This window comes from Peromyscus californicus, unplaced genomic scaffold (assembly GCF_007827085.1).
Source record: "Peromyscus californicus insignis strain IS unplaced genomic scaffold, ASM782708v3 Scaffold_8__1_contigs__length_139910024, whole genome shotgun sequence".
Lineage (NCBI taxonomy): Eukaryota > Metazoa > Chordata > Mammalia > Rodentia > Cricetidae > Peromyscus > Peromyscus californicus.
The window spans coordinates 70499094-70521875 of NW_026294606.1; the positions used below are offsets into that span (position 1 = coordinate 70499094).

General features: G+C 38.9%; 1 protein-coding gene across 20 annotated transcripts in view; it reads right to left on the reverse strand.

The window, feature by feature from the left end:
• The window catches only part of Nebl (nebulette), a 365241-nt gene that overhangs the window by 98017 nt on the left and 244442 nt on the right, over window positions 1-22782 (reverse strand). For 16 of the 20 annotated variants that reach the window (XM_052728294.1, XM_052728291.1, XM_052728293.1 and 13 more), the window contains 6 exons: window positions 22167-22266; window positions 14830-14991; window positions 12573-12660; window positions 12409-12480; window positions 4740-4844; window positions 2399-2509 (listed from right to left, as the gene is read on the reverse strand). The exons of 1 other annotated variant lie outside the window; for it this stretch is intronic. In XM_052728294.1, the coding sequence (XP_052584254.1) occupies window positions 2399-2509; window positions 4740-4844; window positions 12409-12480; window positions 12573-12653 (369 nt within the window). In that variant the 5' untranslated portion in view covers window positions 12654-12660; window positions 14830-14991; window positions 22167-22266. The remainder of the gene's footprint in view (window positions 1-2398; window positions 2510-4739; window positions 4845-12408; window positions 12481-12572; window positions 12661-14829; window positions 14992-22166; window positions 22267-22782) is intronic. 3 more of the 20 variants (XM_052728295.1, XM_052728286.1, XM_052728296.1) reach the window with 1 other exon arrangement.

Sequence of the window (22782 nt, forward strand, 5' to 3'; positions counted from 1 at the left end):
CAGGTCCCCCTATATTATTTATCATAGGAGAACATGGTAAAAATGTACATGGTAACTTATCCTAACAAAAACATGACAAATTCTAAAATATCCTCTATGAATTATTTTTCATGTTAAGTGCTATGTTGCAAGGTTTGATTGCTATAAGCTTACTAAGAAGGTGAGAAAACTCATACTTAAAAAAATTAGAATTCGAGTATCCTGTCCTAGTTTGGGTTTCTGTTGCTGACATGAAACACCATGGCCAAAGCAACTTGGAGAGGAAGGGTTTTATCTGTCTTATACTTGCACAACACTGTTCATCATCAAAGGAAGTCAGGACAGGAACTCAAACAGGACAGGAACCTGGAGGCAGGAGCTAATACAGAGGTCATAGAGGAGTGCTGTTTACTGGTTTGCTCCCCATGGCTTGCTCAGCTTACTTTCTTATAGAACCCAGGATCACCAGCCCAGGAATAGTCCTACCAACAAGAGCTGAGACCTCCCCCATCAATCACTAGTCAAGGAAATGCCCTATGAGCTTGCTTACAGCCCCATCATATGGAAGCATTTTCTCAATTGAGATTTTTTCTCCTCTTGGATAACTTTAGCTTGTATATAGTTGACATAAAACTATCCAGTATATAACCCAAACTGTCACCTCACCAAGCACAAACATAAGAATGCATTCCTTTTCTTTCTTGCATAATTGTTACTTGTTCCACATAAATGTTGTGTTGTAATTATATGCTTTGTTAAGTAGCCCATGTCATCAACAAATAGCTAAGTGGCCAGATGTTGGCAGGGCAAGTAAAGGACATACTCATCACAGTCAGCTACGCAGAATCTCACCATCATATATTTTTAGGCTAGTCTTGCATAGTTGAGATAGACTCACTGCCAAGCTGAGGACACAGTGGACGCTTAAATTTATAATAATGAATTACTTAAAGATGTTCTATGCTTAGTATTTTTCCAGAATAATCCATTTGAGAATTATTTGAAGTCCAAGGCAACCTCTACTTACAAATAAAAAGAATTTAAAGAAGAAAGTGAATTTGCTAAAACAAGGCATGTAGCACATGGCTTCATAATACTAGCACTTGGGAGGCTAGTGTGGGAGGATTATGGGTTCAAGTTCTACTCAAGCTAGATAGTGAGTGAGGGACCAGCCTGGGCTACATTTGAGGCTGTCTCAAAACAAAACTTTAAAATGCATTCTAAAACTGAAATATATTGATTTATAAGAAAGCAAAGAGTAGACATTGCAGGAAAGATGAAGTGCAGCATGTGTTGAGGACTCAAACCTTGGAGGCAGATTAGCTAGCTATGTTTGTGTTCTGGCTCTGGTTTTTACTGGATGTGTGGTCTTGCAAAAGCTACTTACCCTCTCTGTGCTTGTTTTTAAAACCCTACAATGGGGATACTTTGTGGGGTTATTGGGAGGATCAAATGTAGATAAGTGAGAAGTACATAGAGCATCACCTGACCCAGCTAGCACATATGTGTTATATAGACTTACACTATACATGAAGGGCATAAACTATGAGAAGAGGGCTTACCCTTAGGAAGGAAATCAACATATTCAACTGAATTTATAGTCCATATGTGCTGGGGACTGCTCCAAATACAGAGCAGGAAATGAGTCATAGGAGAGTCTTCCACAAAGTGTAGAGGGACAAATAACAGAAAATAGACTACAAACCACCACCATCATCATCGTCATCAGATGGTAATATGAAGAAAACAATGAGCCAGAAAGCATCAAAATATTCTAGTTTGAAATTCTGTAGCAAGTAATTCAGGAGATGGAGGACATTCAGAATGCCTTACCTGCCAATCCCCTTTAAGGGAACCTCCGCCCTTACACTCCTGGACTCAAAATGAGTTTTCATGATGACAGCCGCTCCACCTTTCTTTAACTTAGAATCATGGAAATGGCTACTTTCACCTAGTGGAGTCCCTAGGTAGTGACTGTAGATCTCCTGAATGGAAAGCCCACACCACAGAATAGGATACTGGTGGAGCACTGGTGGAGCTGAGGGAGCATAGACCTGAGCATGCCCCAAATCCAAGCATCACCTGTTTCCCTGACTTTCTAAGCCCTACTGAAATGTTCTTGGCTTAGGGACCACACATTAAATCGGAGACTTATTTAAAGTAGCTGTCAAAATTCCACCTGTGAAACTGTCTGGATGATATTGGAATCAGCTCTTGAAAGAGCAATGAGTGGGACATGGAGAAATAAAGAGGTGGCTGACAGACCCGAAGGTCCCCTTCATTTTTGGCCATTTCACTTGTGATAACTGGCAGTATAGACCAGGTGCTTCCAACTTCCATTTAGCATGTGATAACCAAGAAAAACAATGCTCATAAAAATACCAAATAACTTCCATAAGGTTACAAACTTGAGTCACACCTCACTCTGAAGCTGGGACACTTCTCTTGCAAAGACACTGTCAATGGTGGCCGGCAGGTGCTTATACAGACAGTTGGAAAGATCAGATTTAATGGTTCCTTTGTATTTCGCCTAAGAGGGAAAAAAAGAAAAGAAATATAAGCATTCTGTTTGATGTTTCTGTTCTATTGTGAATATAAAAGAAAGCTTGGTTTAGAAACATGATTAGTTTAAAAACCTGCAGGGTATTTAAATGTATGGCAATAAGTCTGATAGGCATAGATAGAAATAAATCCAGTGTATTGTGGGGAAGCTTTAAATGTGATATGGAAGGACATGGGGCAGTTTCTGTTTTGATCTGTGCATTTCTGAAGTCTGTGTGTTGAGTTTCATGTGTTTGGCCAGTGAACAAATGGTCCGAGGACAATAAGACCTTCTAGGCACAACATACAAGTCATTAGATTTACTGTCTGGGACCTAAAGGCAAACAATCATGATGAGTAGACACAGGGAGGGCTGTGATGTTGGATAACAGGAATGCAGACAATTGGGTACAATAAATATGTTCCTGGGTTCTACAGAACTGTGGGGTGGCCGTAGTTCACAACAGATTAGTATTTATTTTGTGAAAAACTGAAGAGGGGAGCCAAAGGCTGCAGACACAAAATAAGGACAAGGAGAAAGAAACATTAGTTTCCCTGATTTGCTCAGGACCTATTATGTGTGTACTGAAACATCACACTCAGCCCAGAAGGATGTACTGTTTTTATCTGTCTGATAATGACAGACTGTTTTTAGGAGATTAAAAAAAAACTTGTAACTACTTAATTCTCATCAGAATACACTGAATAAATGTATTAAATCCTCTAAATTTGTATAATTAAACCTTCTTGGTTTCCTTTGGCCACAGTAGAAGGTAGAGGCTCATTTACTCTTGTGTGTGTGTATGTGTGTGTGTGTGTGTGTGTCTGCATGTGTATGTCTCTGTGTCTGTGTGCAGTTCTATGTGACTATGTGTCTATGTTTGTATGTGTGAGTGTGTGTGTGTGTGTGTGTGTGTGTCTTCAGCCTGCACTTAGTATGAACAAGCTCTATCATTATTTGAAAAGACAAACACTCAGTCACCATTTCCTCTTGGGAAAATTAGGTTTTAGGTAGTACAATAGGTCACCACTTGTAATTTTTGCTCTGCAGTTAGCTCCTTAAGGAAAATTAATCAATCGCAAATTGAGAACACCAAGAATTTCTCTATACAGGGTGAATAATGTAGCTAACACAAGAAAAAAAAATCATGTTTCTTCATGCACTGTGGATGAGATCTCGGTAACCCTCCCCACTCACAGCTGATTTGGGTGTTGATTGATGGAGCATACCCTTCATAGGCCCTTTGTCCCCACAGCGAAAGATGCTGGTAATAATAACAGAAAATGGACTGGCTTTCTCAACACTGTTCCACATTACTAGATAATCCTGAGCGTATCACATTTATCTCTTTCCAACACAACTTAGAAAACACTAGAGGTCAGTCACTTACAACGCTGCTCTATTCCTTTGCTTTTTCAAGTTCATTCACAGACTGATGCAAAACCTCAACATAGAGATTATGACATGGTGCTTCAGGATCTACTGTGCACCTTGGAACTGAATGCTCGCAGGAGAGGCTCTGCGGCTTTTCACCCAGAAACACTGTTTCCTTCACTCTGCCTCCTAATCACTGCCTCTCTCCAGCTGAGTCTCAGCCCACTCAAAAGGAGTTCATTTAAAATTATTTATCAAAAATGGCATGCTTGATTAATTTAGCCGACAAAATTTACTTATTTCCAATTTGGTATTCAATTATCTACCTCCAAAATATGTCCATGGCCGGGCGGTGGTGGCGCATGCCTTTAATCCCAGCACTCGGGAGGCAGAGCCAGGCGGATCTCTGTGAGTTTGAGGCCGGCCTGGGCTACCAAGTGAGTCCCAGGAAAGGCGCAAAGCTACACAGAGAAACCCTGTCTCAAAAAAACAAAAAAAAAAAAAAAAAAAATATGTCCATTAGGAAATGAATAACTTGAAACTTCTAAAATGAACTACGCTGCCAGAATTTTCTCCTACCTGGATAAAAATATCTATTTCCAAGAGTAATTATACCTAAAGGATAACTACAGTCAAAATACACATATACAGTATAACAACATACACCAGTGAAATAGAATAAAATCAATTTACACATATTAACTTGGTTCGTAGAGTTAAATAATTTAGATATGAGCAATATTCAGTGTTTCTTTCAAAACTATTCTCCAATTACTGTACATTTTTATACATGTAAACACAAGAAAGAAAACCATGGTCCATTTGACAACTTTTCAGACCTTACCTCAGAAATAAAAGCACCAATGTTTTTTACATGGTTTAGCGTGGGAGTGTCAGTCACAGATGTGCATTTGTCCTTGGACTTTTTATACTCTTCTTTATAATGGATCTGAAAATGAAAATCATAAACATAAGGGAAAAAACAACTGGAGTGATTTTTTTCTTAACAGAAAGTCCATTTGATGAAGTAAAGATTGAAATATGGAATCCTCCTCAAAACAGCTAAATTAAGCTATCTGGTCCATGGCTGCACAGGCTATGAGACACTGTGAGGAGAAACTGTGCTTTCAATATGCAAGCATCCGTCATCATTAAGGCTCAATGCTGGGGCTTAGGGAAATGGCTCAGTGGGTAAAGGGCCTTGTTCTGCAAGCATGGGGACCAGAATTCAAGTCTCCAGAATCTGTAAAAGCCAGAGAAGTTGCTCAAGCATCTGTAATTCCAGGACTCCTACAAGGTGATGGAAGGTTGAGAGAAGAGAATCCCCAGGAACTCATGGGCCAGGGGTGGGTTGAGGGGAGACCCTTTCTAAAAACAAGGTGGAGTGATCTATAGTCAAGGTTGTCCTCTGACTTCTACACACATGCAGTGGCACACATCTGCTCACACTCACTCACACAAATGTGCACAAATACATATCGTCCACATATTTCGCATTCTCTCTCTCTCTTGCACACACACACACACACACACACACACACACACACACACACACACACGCACTCGAGCACACACAGATCAAACCTGGGCATATTAGTTACATAGTCTGTGGCTTGAGACAGCTGCCTACCTCAAGGTAGGAAACAAGAAATCCTCAGAAAAGATGGAACTATCGAGTTATGGGCTCAGAAAGTAAACAAATGGACATTACCTTTACAGGCTGGAGCAGAGAAGGCATTTAAACTGTGGCCAGAACAGACCTAATACTAATTAAGTCCCTCAAATCCCATTTCCCCAGTTTATCAGCACCCATTACCTCCCTCCCCTCCACCCCAGCCCAGAATGTTTTCCAGGTGGTACAGATCATCCCAGAATACCACTATGCTATGAGTGGGCAGATCCACCAGAGAAAGCCTTCTGGGGACTTAGCTGAGCACGCTCAGTTTTCTCAAGTTCTCTGGTAAAATGAAATCACTTGCTGCTACTTGGGGAGAAGTCAGAATTGTTCTCCCATGGTGGGTAGATTCCACATGATACACGAACTCAAAATGTATCAGGAAATATGGAGAAGTGTCAACAGTGTCTTCCTGTCATGTTAACTGCTGGACAATCTGAAAATTGGGTAGGGTAGATTTCAGAGAAGAGCAGTAAGCTGCTGAGATTTATATCTTTCTGTAATAAAGTCATGTTTATCTACACAAGACTATAAATATGTAAGTTGGAAAAAATGTCTCAATTCACATGATAAATTATATGGTCTTCCTAATTATAATTCAAATGTGATGTTTACTTGTACCCACTACCCAGCTCTTAAGAGGGCATGATTAATATTGATGTAATGGACTAACATTCCATGGAGATTTTCCCATATGCAAATCTGATTTGAGGGGCCTAACCTGACCTGAGGTGTAAACAGACACAGATATAGTAAGTAATTTCAAAATTCTATATTTCACTGCTGTGCTTCATAGATATTAATGCCTACCATATTAAACACTTGCTTTATTCATGAAATCAACAGGAGAACATATTTATCTTATCTGAGCACTAAATTACATTTTTTCTTCTCAAAGATTAGCCATAATTTAAGGTTCCTGCAAATCTCTCTCCTCAGTCACTAGTAATTAAATCGTTAATGGCAGGATGATAAATACCAGGCTAGTTTGATCATAGGGGGAAAAAGTATCCCTGTTATATAATTAAGTGTGAGAAAAAAATAGCCTATCATTAGGCTTAAGTTTGGCTCATTATTTTTATCTTCTGCCACCATCTTTCCCATCAGGATCACATTCTTCACCACAGTGGTATGTGCTCATGGCTAGAGGCCTTCTGATAGTGCCTGACGGGCTAAATGCTGAGGACAGGAGCTGGGGATAAGGGTGAAGTATTTACTTCCTTTGTTCTGCAGGCAAATATTTCAGCCTTGATTGTGGGACTCCCTGGCCTTCTTTGATCTTTATTAAAAAGTTTGATGCATTTGCATCTTTAAATTTAAGTTGTATTTTAAACTTAAGATAATTTGATTATTGATATTCATCTTATAAAATGTGTTAAAAAATCACACACATGCACACATACACATACACACAGAGACATATACACAAACACACACACATACCATGATTGGTTCTGAGTTGCTAATGAGTTTGTGTGTATGGTTTCCAATGAGTTTGTATGCAATTCCTAATGAATTCCACAGTATGCATAATAATAAGCAAATATTCATAAGCTTTTAAGCAATTAACTCTATTACATGTATGTAGTATTCCTATGCTGGTGGGACAGGAAATGATAAATGGATGAGAACAACATCAGTCAACCATTCAAAGTTTCATAGATCACCAAATAGATGGCTATTTATAGCCTTGTCTACATGTTATAATCTAAGACTGGCTCTATCTATTGGTGAGATTCCCAATCATCCCTTCACTCCTAGCACACAGACCTGAATGGGACTCGGCCTCCATCCCAGCGGTCTAAAGCAGGCACAGTGGTACCATTTTCTCTGGACCCTGACCAGCCAGGGAGGAGGGGGTAGGAACAAAGAGGCAATGGGCCCACCAGAAGAGACTCAGTGCAACCGTCCCAGCAGAGCTTCTAACATTCTGGGCTGACAGGAGAAGCTCTGCACAGTCCTCTGACATGGCATGCTGCTATCTCTTCTTCCCCAGTCATGAGGGACAGCAGCAATGATGTCATGAGGTGATAAGCCAGGACACTGACAAAGACAGGGCAGAAGACGAGGAGGCAGGGAGAATGGAAATGGCTGCTGTATGGTGATGGACCCACCTGCGTCAGACTTTGTGTGTGGAGAGAAAACAGTCTCCCCTGCACTAAGCTCTTGCTGTCACTTGTAACCCCGTGTCTCAGAGAAACCACGCAATCCGACATATTTTCAGATTAAAGACAAAAGTAGGGCAAAGTTGATGGTTTCGTGGTCGATACAATGTCCCAAACATTTACTTTACCCCTTGGCTTTTCCCACTAATCCCACAATGTTGCCTCTAAAATTAGAGGGAAATTAGTGCACAGTTGCTTCCTGTTCCTGTCCACGGCTCTTTCGAAGAGTACAAGATTAGCTAACGGCTCAAAGTGGATGACAGATGTGGAAATGTTTGTGGAGATTTCTTCTTACGTGCATGCTTATCTAGAAAAGTCTTTGCACAAATGAAATTACATCCGTTGAATGTAAGCCTTGAGAGAAAGAACTACTGTTTGATCACAGCTTGTGAACTAGCAGGTCATGACCAAGGTCACTCTCCCAGGTTTTCTAATATGCTCTGGGCTTTTTCTGGAAGAGTAGTCATGGAATTTAATGTTTTCATCATTGGAAGGATTTGTCCACAGCAAACAAGCTCATTTGCCTGAAAAAAATTGTCCCCACTCCCATGCAGGTGAACACCCTGCAAGCTTTGAAATAAAATATTAATTAAATCAGGATGCACACAGATGGAGCCTAATTTGTTCTACACAAGGCTTGTTCTGCCTCACTTATATTAAACCTACCAAAGATTCCTTTTTGCCCAGTATTTTTTATGCCTACCTGTCAGAAGGTGGCTAGAACCACGATTCCGGATGCTCAGTCTAGTAGTGGACATGTCTAATTGATATGAGGAATTAATGAGGTGTTTGACAAGCAAGATCAACTACCAGAGAGTTTAGTTAAGGAAATAAGAAGTGTTCCACACTTAAAAGGAAAACTAAGAGGCTGCCTGGGAGGCTAGGTGTCCTTCAGGGCTTGGGTGTGAGTTGTGCTGAGGAAACTCCACGATGTGGGCAGTTCAAATGCAGATCAGAAACCAAATGAGAAAGACAGGAAAAGAGAAGAAGAAAAACTGGAAAAAAAAAGTGGGCAATGGGGCCAGGAAAGAAAAATGCTTTATATTGATCACCAAAAGAAGCCCCTTTACCCGAGAAACTGACATTTCTCTCTGTAGAATCCACACAGTGCAGCCTCCCAGGACTGACCCCAAGTCAGTCTAACTTAACTTTTCTACATACTGTCTGGGAGGTGCCTGGATATAGCACTGTCTCCATGGCTTCCCATGACCCTCCCTGGCCCCACCACACACACCCCCGCCCCACCACCCCACCCCCCCCACCCCACCACCCCCACCCCACCCCACCCCCTGGGCCTCAGAGTGAAATGGCAAGCTCTAGAGATGAGCCTCAGACACTCTCACAGGGTGAGGGAGGAGTGTGGGAAGTGGTTATTCGATCCGTCCCTCACAAGCTTACAATCCTTCAAACTCCTATAAAAGACAACAGGCCCAGGCTATCAGCCACAGGTCAGAAATCAGGACTGAAAAGGACTGCTGCCCACAAGTCTGTGAAACTCTAAACAGCATTATGAGGAGCACCAGAACAAAACCAAATGTCATCTCACTCATAGTCCCAGGCAACCCACAGCTAGACTGCAGGACACAGTTCTGATTGTGATACTGCTCTGGAGATGTATGAGGCTAGGAGAGACCCAAAGAAGAGTAATTGGACCATTGGAGGGCATATAAAAGTACAAAGAAACCCATACCGCTCCACACCCTTGTTGTAAATGAAGCAGCCTGGAAGGTGACAGTCACTCAACTTCCAGTTTGCACACTTGTGAGTTGCGACCCATGCATCTTACACAGAGGCTTGCTGTGGTTGTGCAGTGTAAAAGTGTGTATGGAATGCGTGGCATGCATGCAGCAAGGAGGAAGGCTATCTGGATGGCCAAGGCTTGAGGGTCACACTGATCTTGTTTCAACCCCAGGGAACTTGCCAGCTGAGTGAGTGACTTGATCTCCAGCATATAAGAGTTTCTTCAGACTGTAGGGTGCATGGCTCTCCTACATCGGCAAACATCATGCAAACTCACTCAGTAACCACGCAGAACAAAACTGCCCTCAAAAAACAGAAAGCAGCAAGGAAATACAGATGCCCCTCCAGGACGGGATGGGCTGTAAAACCCCACCATATATTTTGAAGAGTCTTATTTTAGTTTGGCATGATGGTTGGAGAGTGCCCTAGGTTAAATGCAGGGTACCAATTTAGTCCTACATAATTACCATACAATACATACTCAAGCCTAATACAGTGTGATAAAACATATCCATATATATAAAATTTTAACTCTGTGGCTGATACATTTTAGACAACCATTTGGCAATTGGCTATGCAACTATATAGAGGAGATGAAATTTTCAAATTTAGAAAGTGTATTGATTTGAAGAAAAAGGAATTTCAAATATAAGGTCATTTCTTCCCCCCACAAAAAAAATTTCACTAAATAAGAACAATTAACTTTTACTTAGTGATACTTAACTAGAACTTCTAGGAACATAAACATTTACTGTTGATCGGTATTTGTTTGTTTGCTTGTTTATTTACTTATTTTTCAGTTGAGGGCCTTTCAGGTCCTAGACAGACACAATGGTGCTCACCAGTATCCTCAGCCCTAACATTTGGTTTTAAAATGGTTGGGTAAACTCTTCCTTTAATTTTTATTTTAGAAGTTAGTATAATTTTTCAGAATCTTTATTGATCCATGTAAAAATTCTAGAAACTAAATGAGTATCTTAGGAAGTAAAGAATTCTGTGATGAAATAAAATGTGAGCACATATCCTGGCATAAATTAAGGGACAATAATCATGTTCTAAATGTTTAAGCAGTGCAGACATTTTGCCATGAAACATAAATCTATAATAAACAGAAATTTCTCCCACGAGCTTGATTTCACCTAAAGGGAGAAAAACGACATGGCGTTTGCATTCACAAAGTAGTAAAAAGGTATTGCACCTCCCTACAGGAAGGTTCTTACATCACCAGTAAGCAATCCTCCCCAAAACACTCCAATAAATCACCTACCTAATTAGAGCTACAGCCCAGCAATAATTACACTTAATAAAAACATACCAAAGGTGGAAGAGGCAATGACTCCAGAGCTGGGTTTTAAATGATGGCATTGCTGTTACTAATGTTAGTCTGGGAGATAGTAATAAGCTTTACATGGATATTACTATGAGAAGTAACAGAGCAAAGAGAAAGGACTTTGTGCTCACCTCCCTGTTTTTACCTCTGTGGGCCTCCGTCTCCTGGCTTCTAAAATGGGAGGAAATAGGAGACCCAACCTCACAGGGTACAACACCTAGCACATAGTACTCAATAAATCTTAACTGCCACTGGTGTCACGGTCATTGCTGCCATTGTCACTGTCTTATTATTGCAGTTTACAAAGAATTTTCACAAATGTTGAGTAACATATGATCATTACTAATCAATAGCACAAATAAATGTTAACTTAAAATTTAACCACATCACAGCATGTCAGGAGTATGGGAAGAAGTGTGTGCACTTCCATTGACTACCACCTTTTTATCAAACAGATTTAAAAGTTACAGATGGAGTGGCTTAGAGTTTATCCAGTGGCTAGCCAGCATTTATCCAGTCATCACAGTATTGTGAAGGATAGATGCAGCATTTTCAATGTACATTTCATCTTAGAATTATAAACATGACACTTGAAGAGCTAAACCCACCAACATCAATAACATTTCCAAGGTTATTGTTGCATTGACTCAGGCAAATGGCCTTGGAGAACCGGCCAATAAACCACCCTACTGCCCAGGAAACAAACTTTGCATGTTAAAAACAACAAGTGCAGCCAGTTTTGCACTCACTCCAGAATGCAGGCACAAACACACTTCCTTTCATACAACTCCATGTTTTTTATGCCAGCAGTTCTCTTACATTATTTATGAGGATGTGGTGGGTTCTCATCCCTAGTGAGAAATATTCTTCCTTCTGCATCTAAAATTCTATTTATATACTTATCATGTATGTGTACATGCTTACATTAAATAACTCTAGGATATCCTTGAAATACAATATAAACTAGCTTCAGTTCCTAAAAACAAAAACAACAACAAAAATGTTCCTTCCCAATGATACTATCATGTGAACCAGGGTTTTTAATGTACAGTTCCATTAATACACACACACACACACACACACACACACACACACACACACACACACACTATTGCAAAGAAATGTCAGGTGTAATTAAAGGAACATGTATTTTCATGATTTGGAAAAAAAACTGCATTTGACAGAAACTTCAAAGGACCCTCAGAAAATTAAGCACTGTTCATTTGGAAGAAGGTCTTCCATATTGAAAATCATTTGCTTAGACAGAGGTCCTTCCAAGACAAATTCTGCTACTTTTAAAGTCTTGGGAGTTCTCAAACAAAATGAGCTTGACCCTTCAGCACCATGCAATTCAGGGCAATTGCACAACTTGGATGAGACAGGTTAGGATTCCTGGATTAGGAATGAGGACAATTGCCCCAGCAGAAGTTTTCTGCCCATATGACCTTGGGGAAATCACCGAACATGTCTGGACTTAGTTCTGTGATCTAGAAAATGACCGTGCTCTAACAGATGACCTTTCTCTCCAGCCCTAGGACTCTGCACCACAGCCATCCCAGGTGAACAAAGCAAGTAAAAGACAAAACTCTTTAAAGCCACTTACATCACTAATGAGTTCAGTGCACTTTCTGGCCAGTTCCATGCTTAGGTCTTCAATAACAGGTTTAAGAAATACCTATGAAAATAAGAACAGAAAGCGAAGGGTCATTTTTTCCTTGTCTGTTACAGGACTAAATTCTGTTCTTAATCGAGTTCTTCCTCACTCACCTTGTCTTCCTGCTTTTCTTCCTCCTCCACATTTTCCTCTTCAGTTTCGTCTTTTACATCCTCCAATACAGGCACCTTCATTTTTACCCTATCAAAATATTAATGCTTTAAAACGTGTGTCTTTTCAATGGACCACCACAGCCTTGCGCTCCGAAGTCACTGGGGCATTGGAAGCAACAGACATGCCAGACTCTCTCCCTGGCTCATGTCATCCTCCTTATCTCAATGGTGTGTCAGGGAACACCGAGGATCCTCGGGGTCTGCCAGGTCTGCCCTCCCCCATGAAGACTTGCATCTTCTGGGCTCAATTTGACAAACTTAAAGTCAACACTCTTTGGATGGAAGAAAATGTTTTTATATTTCACAAACTCAATTCATCCAAACATTTTTAAAAAAATGGTTTAAAGAGGACTGGAGGAGTCTGGAAATCTATTCAGCTACAACACCCAAGATAGCAAGCGTGGCCTAAAGGCTGTTATCTCAAAAATTTCTCAACTTGGTCTAAATAAAGCTTTCTCTGGAATGTCAGACATGGCTCTGTTTCCATAGAGAGAATCTGCACCATACAAAGTCATTTCATTAACTTAAATTAAATGTTTTATGAGATTTTAACATACTTCTCACATCCCCCAAAACTACTCACTTCGTATTAGCTGATTAGAGGCTAATAATTTATTATAAAAAGCCCTTTGAACCACTTCAAAGAATCTATTCTGAGTTAATTATGACTGTTAATCTCAAATTAGGGAATGCTGTATCACATTAATTGTAAACATCATTAAACATGAAAAGTTGAAGTGAATATATGTTGGTATTTTATTTAAGATGTCTAGAAACATCACTGCTTCCAAACTAATCACCCTCTTTGCATTTTATCATTGTGTGAATTTTCACAAATTCACTAGTCATTTTTTATAATCTCACTGTATTCCACGCATGGAAAATTAAGACACTAAGCAATCGTATTTGTCATGGGGCATACCTCACTAGTTCTATAGTTAAGGAAGTACTTCTCACAGCAAACCCTCTGCTGTCAAGTTAAGCAATTCCAAGAATCTATCACTCCCAATGTGTTAATCCAGCTGTTTAAATTTTAGGGTAAATTTGATACTACAAAAATTATAGCGTATCAGCAATCAGTATTAGAAAAACACCCTATGGCGACTAATTAAATTAATTATATAAAATACATCTTTATCCAAAATACATCATTCCAAATAACCAAGGGTAATACATTTTTGATATCTTATCTACTTTTAAATTTGTTTTAATAAACTATTATAAAATGTTTTCAAATGAAAGAAACAAAAATCCCTGAAGTTAACCATATCTAATGTCTCTATATCCCACTGAATGTCTGTTGAGATAGAGCAGTCATTCTGAAGCTATGGAGCTTCACTTTACATTTTACATTTAACTAGTGAATACATATTTATGTACTTATCCTTATCAATTTTTTTAAAGAAAAATGCCTCAGCCTTACCTAAACTGAAAATTCTAATGAGTAAGACATTCTTTCTTCACAACTGTCATCAACAGATTATTTTTTGTTTGTTTGTTTGTTTTTTAAATTATTTTCCAAAGGGCAAAAAAAATGTTCCACAAAATGGTTGATAAAAGAAAAAAACAATGATCTAAAACAAATCTATTCAAGAAAGCTGTAAATGAATTTCTACACCTGCCAGGATGAGTGCCACATGCCACAGTGACACATGCAGAGATCTGTGATGACCGTCAATCAAAAGCCCTACTCAGTTTACTAAACCTCTCATTTCCCAAACATGAATCTGGCCTGCCTCATCTCATCCCATCTATTCTACCTACCACTGTCTCTTAATGGCATCTGCTGCCTTCTGTGAAATGTAACTGAGGGGGACATTGTTACTTCTGACTCTCTTCTATAAGAATTGTTGGCTTTCTCATGAAACAGTTCTGGATAGAGGTCAAATTAAAGGCATCGCAGACACCACTTAAATGCCAAAAAGAAATTGTCCCCAGAATGCTAAATTGGGAAACCTTAGATAACAGCCATGTCAGACCAGCCTACAAGAAATTCTTTGTGCATTACGTTTGTCCATAAGGAGAACAATGTGTAAACTGTAATTGTTTCCCTCACGTGCTCCCCCAAAAGACTATTCTGATATTCTGTAGACTACTGCATTACCTGCAAGAATGAAATACTTTTTATGGATGAATAATTTCTATAAACTTTTCTTGCAAACCTCTAGAAGCATATATGAAAAAAAAAAGATCCTACCAAAGCTGTCCAAGATGCAGCTCTTAGCTTCCACTTCAGATGACAACGCTCGTGCAGCTTTTGGTGATGTCTGTTTCCATGGTGAACAGACTACCTGAGGCTTGAGCAGGGTCTCTTCTCATTGTCAATCATGCTCTGAGTTCCTATTGGCTTTTTACTGGGCTGCAAGAAGATAATCAGTCAAACCTTAATGCACAGAAGTTTCAAAGACATAACCAACCACCACACACAATATGGACATTTTTTTTTCTTTTGGGAGGTTGAAATCAGAATTTTGCAATCATCAGGATCCTTAGTAAGTCTTTACGGACTAAGTTTAATCACAAAAGCTTGTATCCCTGGCTATTTTGGTAGGTGGGAGCAAAAGAAGCACAAGTTCAAGGCCAGCCTGAGCTACAGAGTGATCTTCAAGCCAATCTGGGCAATTTAGTGAGACCTTGTCTTAAAGTAAACACAAAAAGTAAAAAGATGGCTAAGAACAAACCTGGGTTATTACCAAGTCTGCTTGGTTTCTACAAGTAGGTGTAGGCTGTGTAAGGCCCTCAATTGGAACCCAGTGCTGAAAACCAACATAAACCCCCACTTAGTGTGCTCTCCTTCACAGAGGGCAAACTTAAGGCCAAGAACAACTAACGATCTGCTTCATTTGCAACGTGATGTAATGAGTACTACGATGGACACAGGTACCAAAACCTGACTGGAGCCCTGCTTACTGCACAGTGATGCTGTTGTGCTGGCTCTGCACCTGGTGAAGGAGATGCAGTGGTGAATAAAACATACCCTGGAAGGAAATTAAAAAATTCAAAACCTACTGAGTGAACTCTTTAATGGACTTTCTGGCAAGCCACATACACCATGACTTTTGATTTAATACATCTTCTTTTCCTTCACATATGAGTATAATATAAAATGCATGTCACGTTTCCTCTAAAAATATTAAGCCCTGATTTTTATCATAGCCAAGCTTTCCTGCCAATAGGGCTAAAATCTGTATTTTTAAAAAGTATTCTTTGTATGGGTAGTGATTATGTTTCAAAAATACCTATCCTTTTCCCCCCTTTAAAATCTAATTTAATGTTGTATACTAATACACACTTTCACCCTGGGTACCCCCAAAGGGAATATCTCTACAGTTGCTAATCCCCTGTCTACTTTTATTCTCTTTATTTACATTGTCTACATTTCGACTTTGGTCCTCTCTCTATGAAGTGATACAGAATGAGACCAACATGGGAGATCACATTCCTCGTGCTGAAACCATGGAATTCCAAATCTGGCTCAACCATGCCTTCTACAGCAAATCCTTTAATCCTTCCCTGCCTCCAATGTGGCATAAATTAAGACGACACTTTAATAAAAGGAAATCGCTTGAACTCCCAACTACTCTGTTAAGGGGCATAGTTATAAGAAAAGCACAGTTATAAAAGGCTCTTATCCTTTCAAAGGATAAAGAAGGGCATCCCCAGGGCCTGACAGTGGGAAGATAAGAGCTGACTTGTGTAATTATAATTCTGGTGTCTCCTGAACTTTTAATAGTTTGATGTTTACATATGAGTATTGACAAGTAAGTAATGACAATGTAAAGGGACACAGTCCCTGGCCAAGGAAGTGCATCTGCACCACCCTACTGAGTGAGTCACACAGTGCCTCCCTATCTTAGGTATCCCCAAGGTCACATGCAACAAAGGTCTTATTTATTGACAGAAGTTCCACACTTACTCCATTCAGTTCTCCTTTCTTTTTTTTTATAACAGAATGTGTTCTTTGCTTTTCTCCAGCATGGAGAAAATTGACTTACATATGAAAATCTCTAATAAAGTATTACAATAAATTACAGTTCAGTTCTGAGTTGAGATTGAAGACACCTTAAAATATGGCACCTCGGGCCTTGAGTTTACAGGCACTAGGGAATCAACAGAAGCTAGAAAAGGTGCTTCTTTGAAAAGCTTTTATTTACACAAAGATTGGCTCTAACAAAAGGGAACATAGTTGGTTTCCGTCATGTTATTTCATCAGCCAAAGAAGAAGAAACGAAACTCTCAAAGCCTAACAAACTTTGTCTGAGTCCATTGATCTCCCCTAAAACTGCCTGCATGACTCACTTCTTTCTCACCTATTAAGGGGTAAAATCCTCTAAACCTCATTTGGTAGTTGGGTCCTCACTGTAACACAGTCTTCAACAAAAGAGGCCAAGGTTTGAACTATCTGAGTATGGCTTTTAACCAGAAGAGTTAGGCAGGATCCAACAGTTTTATTTCCACACAAAAAGGGAGATATAGGTATGTATATATATATGGATTTGTGACTGCATATGTGTGTATATGTATGTATGTAAGTATGTATGTATGTATGTATGTATGTATGTATGTATGTATGTATCCCTTTCCTAGACTTCTATGTGGAATGTAGCAGGAATACTTGTGAAAGACTTTGACAGTGACATTAAAAAATGTGAGTATCTTATCTAGTGCTTCTTTGTAACTATATTGTCATTTCACTGTCTTTAAGCTATTTTGTCATTTTGCAAGCTATTAGAAATTGATCACAATACAAAGGATCCTTATCTACAGAAATGCAAATTGGCTTAGAAAACACAATTGATTATTGGCTTCACATCTATTTATAAATTCATTTCAGCATTCCTTATTATTTATGGATCTATGGTTCCACAAGTCCACCTATGAACCAATTATACCATCTTATTAGTCCCCTCATTTATTAATACATTAAAATATTTGAAACGTGCTCATTTTGTGTTTTATGAGAATCATATATTTTTTAACAGTATGTCACTTAACAGTTATGAATCTTTTACCCTCATTTCTTTAACATTTAGCAAAAAATAAAGAAAAAGGGACTCATTGGAGACAGTGTTCATGATTATGAAGGGCAGCTATGAAAATGCTTAGTATGCATTGTAACCAGACTCTCATTTTGTTTTATTTTCAAGCCTGACATTGTTTTACTATTGGCAAGTGCTACATGTATGCAGGCATACATGTATGTACATTCACACATACCCCAAACAATAAATATACACTCAGGCAGAGTTAATCCACCACAGCTGCCAGTTTCTGCCTGAAAAGCATAAAAGGCTCCAATAAATGCAAAGACTTAATTATTTCTCACATCTGGAAAAACTTGAACATGAGAATGGATTTATTGAAGAAGCTCTTCGTTGGCTGTCAACACTCCATTCAGAGCCAGAAAGAGAGAGAGCAGGCTTAATCACTCTTGGCAATTCCTTAACCCACTCAGAAATAGATGCTTTACCAGTTAATTCATAACACAGTTTGTTTACATGATTTCTGAATTTTATGGAAGCACAATAAAGTAAATAATTTCCTAGTAACTTAAGTAAGAGAAACTGTTTTGTCATGTTTGGTCTGGGGGGTGTTGTACATCAAATTGTGGAAATACGATGAAGTCTCTCCTATTCAAGGAAACAAAGGGATGGTTTTTGGAGTGGTGTAAGACATTTTGAGACCAGCCATTAGAACAATAAGTTACATAAACACATGAAAACTAGATGATGTGGCACTTTCTAGAGAAAGTGCAATGCAGAACATGTAATTGGGGTAGTTGTATGAACGCAGAACGAGATGATTTCATGGAGGGAAAAATGAAAGAGCAGATCCAGGGCAGGAAAGGGTAGGTTAGCAAGAGTTAAGCAAGGTGATGCAGCAGAGAGAAGGCATCCAGGGAGCAGTTGCAAAGACCCACAAATGAGAGCTGATGGGCCCCAGAGTTCAGTGACAGTATTGAGTACAACAGGAGTGAGGACTGAAGAGCCGCAGCTACAGACCTCAGGGGAGAGTTCCATGGGGTCAGTGCACAGAAACCACCTATCCTAACACACATACACACACACACACACACACACACACAAAAAAAAAAAAAAAAAAAAAAAAAAAAAACCTTAAGTTAGTGTGAACCATGAACTTGTTGTTTGTTTGTTTCATGTTTTATTTTGTTTTTCAAGACAGAGTTTCTCTGTTTAACAGTCCTGGCTGTCCTGGAACTAACTCAGTAGACCTGGCTGGCCTTGAACTCATAGAGATCTGCCTGCTTCTGCCTCCCAAGCTTAAAGGCGTGTGCCACTACCATCATGAACATTTTATAAATAAAACAGTTCCTGGTCAATGAACTGTGGAAGCAGCAGTTCTTTAGAAACTCTATTCTCCCTATGTGCCTTGAATTGACTTTTACCTCTTCTTCTTATCATTAGCTAAGTGAAATTACTCTTCTATAAAATTCATAGTGCAAATAAGTACTTTCAAGTTTATTTATCTATCAGGGAAAATACTCAAGGAGAATTCATTTGTGTAAGTAGAAATAAAATTTTCTATTAAGAGTGTTTATAAGATAAACTTCACACTTTCATATTTCTACAATTCTGTTACTGAAATGGAAATCTTCATCTACTCTGCTAAAAAGTGATATTATGTTTGTGCTTGAACCTTAAGCATCAAGTAGATGAAGTCTTGTTCCAATTTCCAAGGAGTGATTTCATTTGTAACTTAGACGACAATATCAAAAACAAAATCTTAAAGTAATTCCTTCAATAAAACACTATAAAGGCAGGGACACTTTAAAATAATTAGTACCAATAAGTAAATACATTAAAATAATCAGTACCCCTGAAGAGTGAGAGCTAGTTTACCTCACGCTGGTGGTGATCTCTCTCACCCCCCATTTCTCTCTCCAAGGACTCTATTGTTTGTCTCAAGTGTTAATGTGTGAGGAAAAGGTTGATCTTCATGTCCTAGTGTCCTGTGGCAGTACTTTTGTGTGTGTATTTTGTAAACCAGGTGCTACCATAATCTCGTCAATCACTGAATAAAACTGACAAAATCTACCCTCATCCTAATTCAGACTAGCCACACCAAAGTGTTCAGAGATGACATTTAACCATAGCAGCCATATTAGGTGATGTAGTAGCACTATAAGACTAGACATTTTTAATCGTTTTTCAATTTGATTATATATGCCTTAACCTGGAAAAATACATTTAAGATTAACCTTCTTAATAATAATTTTAGCATTTTAAAAAGCAAGCAATAAAATAGCCAATTTATTTTAGCTTCCAGAACAGTCTAAATTGAGCCTTCTGCATAGAAACGTATTTTTATCAAGCATTTAAATATTCATTATAATGAACTAAATTTTAAACGACAACTAAGTTCAGCAAACTTAATGGTTGCATAATTTCTTATTCTTGTTGAGAATGGTAGTTCAAGTATCAGAAATTTTTAGGATATTCACTCTTTAATTCTCTGCCTAAGTAGCAAAAATTTCAAATAGTGAAATACCTACCCTCAACTGATGCTCCCATGTTTAATTCATAAATCTAATTTTAAAACACATGAGCAATTTATTCATCAGATAATAAACAGCTACATAAAACTTTTTAAAGCCACATTGTAAAACAAAGTCACCATAAAATATGAGACTTTGAGAGGTGTTGATCACCATTTAAAGAACAGAAATATTTCACAGCAATGAGACCTTCCTTTAAAAAAACTAAATTTTCAAATACTCAACAGAAAATATCTTGAACCATGAGCATCATTGTTTCACAACATGCCCAACTTTTCTCAATGGAGCCAACCAAATGGACACTTGAAGACTGCTGGAATCATGAATAAAATAAAAAAGCAACGAAGAACACTGACTCTAAAAACAGTATCACAGAAAAGTACACTCAAGATCTTCCATTGATTTGTGTTAGCCCTCACCCCAGCTCTGCTGAGATTCTTGGGAGGAGATGAATTCTATGTGCAAATGGAAGTGGGCAGTGGAGAGTTCTTAGGCGCCCTCTTCCCTCTCTGTGTATCTAAAATCCCATTTAATCCTCCCAGCATTCATTTCACAGATGGGGACACTGGAAGCTGCAGTGCTAATTCACCCAAATTCTCACAGTAAAAGATGCAAACCCAGGTCTTAACTGCTTCAGTGTGTATAAAACCTACTCGACCAGACAGCGGTGAACATTCAGTGACTTTTATTTCTTTCTGGTAGTGATAGAATTATTCTCTATCATCTCTCCCAATTTCCAACTTCAAAGAATTGTCATTATCGATGGTTATTTCAAGGAGAGTACTCTTTGTGGTATGGAGACAATTTGGTCCCTGTGATCTCTGAGAACAAGACTGTGGGAATTAGGAGCAATGGCAAAAGTAGGCAACCATTACGAAGAGCCTTGGTCTGGCAAGAGCCTAATTTGAGAAACTTTAATGCTTAATGATAAATATATTTCTAAACAGTAGTGGACCGGTAAGTGTTTAGCATTCATCTCTCCTAGGTTTTAAATTTGTTTTCAATAAGAACATACATTTTTAATTTTAAAAAATGTCAGTTCATTAGCATAATGGCAGAATAGGAATGAGATGTGCTTGCCAAGCTTAGAACCACACATCACAGTAATGAACAACAAAAGCCAATGTCTAACACTACATGGACAAAGAAATGTCCACCAACCAGAGGCCATTCCTCCAAAGGTTATAGTTTGTGCTTCTTGGTTTTGTGTTTTTCCTGGTAGTACTGGGGATCGGATCTATTGACCTTAGGGCCTTACCTATGCTAAGCAAGCACCTACCACTGTGCTGTATCCACAGCCCTTTTTGAATGTTCTTTTATTTTAAGACAGGGCCTCACACAGTTACACAGACTGACCTTAAACTTGCTATGTGGCCCTCACTGGCCTCAAACTTGTGACTCTCTTGCCTTAAGCTAGGTTCAATTAGCCAGGGTTACAAATGTGATAGGGTTACAGATGTGAGCCAGGACAGCTGGCTCCATCTTCCAGATTTGACAATGGGCATTTCAAGGTATACAATTACAGCTTGCTCCCATGGCTTGCTCAGATCCTTTACATTCCACCCATGTAATACCCATAAATCTTAGAAAAAGCACACTCTCCCAAATAAAGGCCAAAAGGAGCCTCAAGCCAAGATTTCCTATATGATTATATATCCCTTCACCATACATACCCATGATATGTATTCAACACTGTGAACCTGTACAGCTGAAGTCTATTTTTAAATACTCCCTTTGTATTGTGACTGTAAATCAAATTCTAAGGTTTGTACCTGGCCATGGTAGTTCAGACCTGTAATCCTAGAGCTGGAGAAGCAAGAGGATTGTGAGTTTGAAGCTACCTTCCTTAGTAAGACTCTGTCTCAAAACATCATATCAAAACCAAAACAAATAAACAACAAAAAAATAGAAAAGAAAAGAAAAAGGCAAACTCAACATGCACTGAATGGTTAATGAAGTAAACCATTTATAAAGCCCATTGCCAGAACTAGGTGTGTTGGATCTGTAATCTCACTCACCTGTGATCCTAGCACTTGGGAAGGACGGACAGCGGGACAGAAGTTCAATGTCATCCTCAGCCACATGGTGAGTTTGAGGTCTGCCAGGGCTACATGACACCTGTCTCAAAAAAAAAAAACGCCACAAAAACAAACAAACAAACAAACAAACAAAAAACCTTCATACATGTCAAAATAGTTGAGCTGTTGTGGAAACACAAATACAAAGACCTTCTCAGAGTCTAGCTTTAAAGCAGCACCCTGAACTCAAGCATATGAAAAGGATATGTGGATTATACTCCACATGCATGAGATGTAATCTTCAAGTCATGAGAAGGATCGTGGATGGAAGTGGTCAGTGTGTGTGGTGTGTCATAACTCTGTATTCCAAATCAGAAGAAACAGAATCAGTGGAGGATTAAGTTCTGGTAGAGCCAAAAGCACTGCCTTGAAAAGCTTTTACGCATTTATCTCCACAGACATCTAATGGGGAGTTCAAGCTTGATTTTTCTGAAAAAAAAAAAAAAGCCACTGCCCAAGGCTTTAAAGAACTGAGAATTATCATAGCATTCAATCTGTTGCAAAAATTCCTGGCACTTTGACTCAATATAAGAATATAAAGTTTTCATGTCTTCAA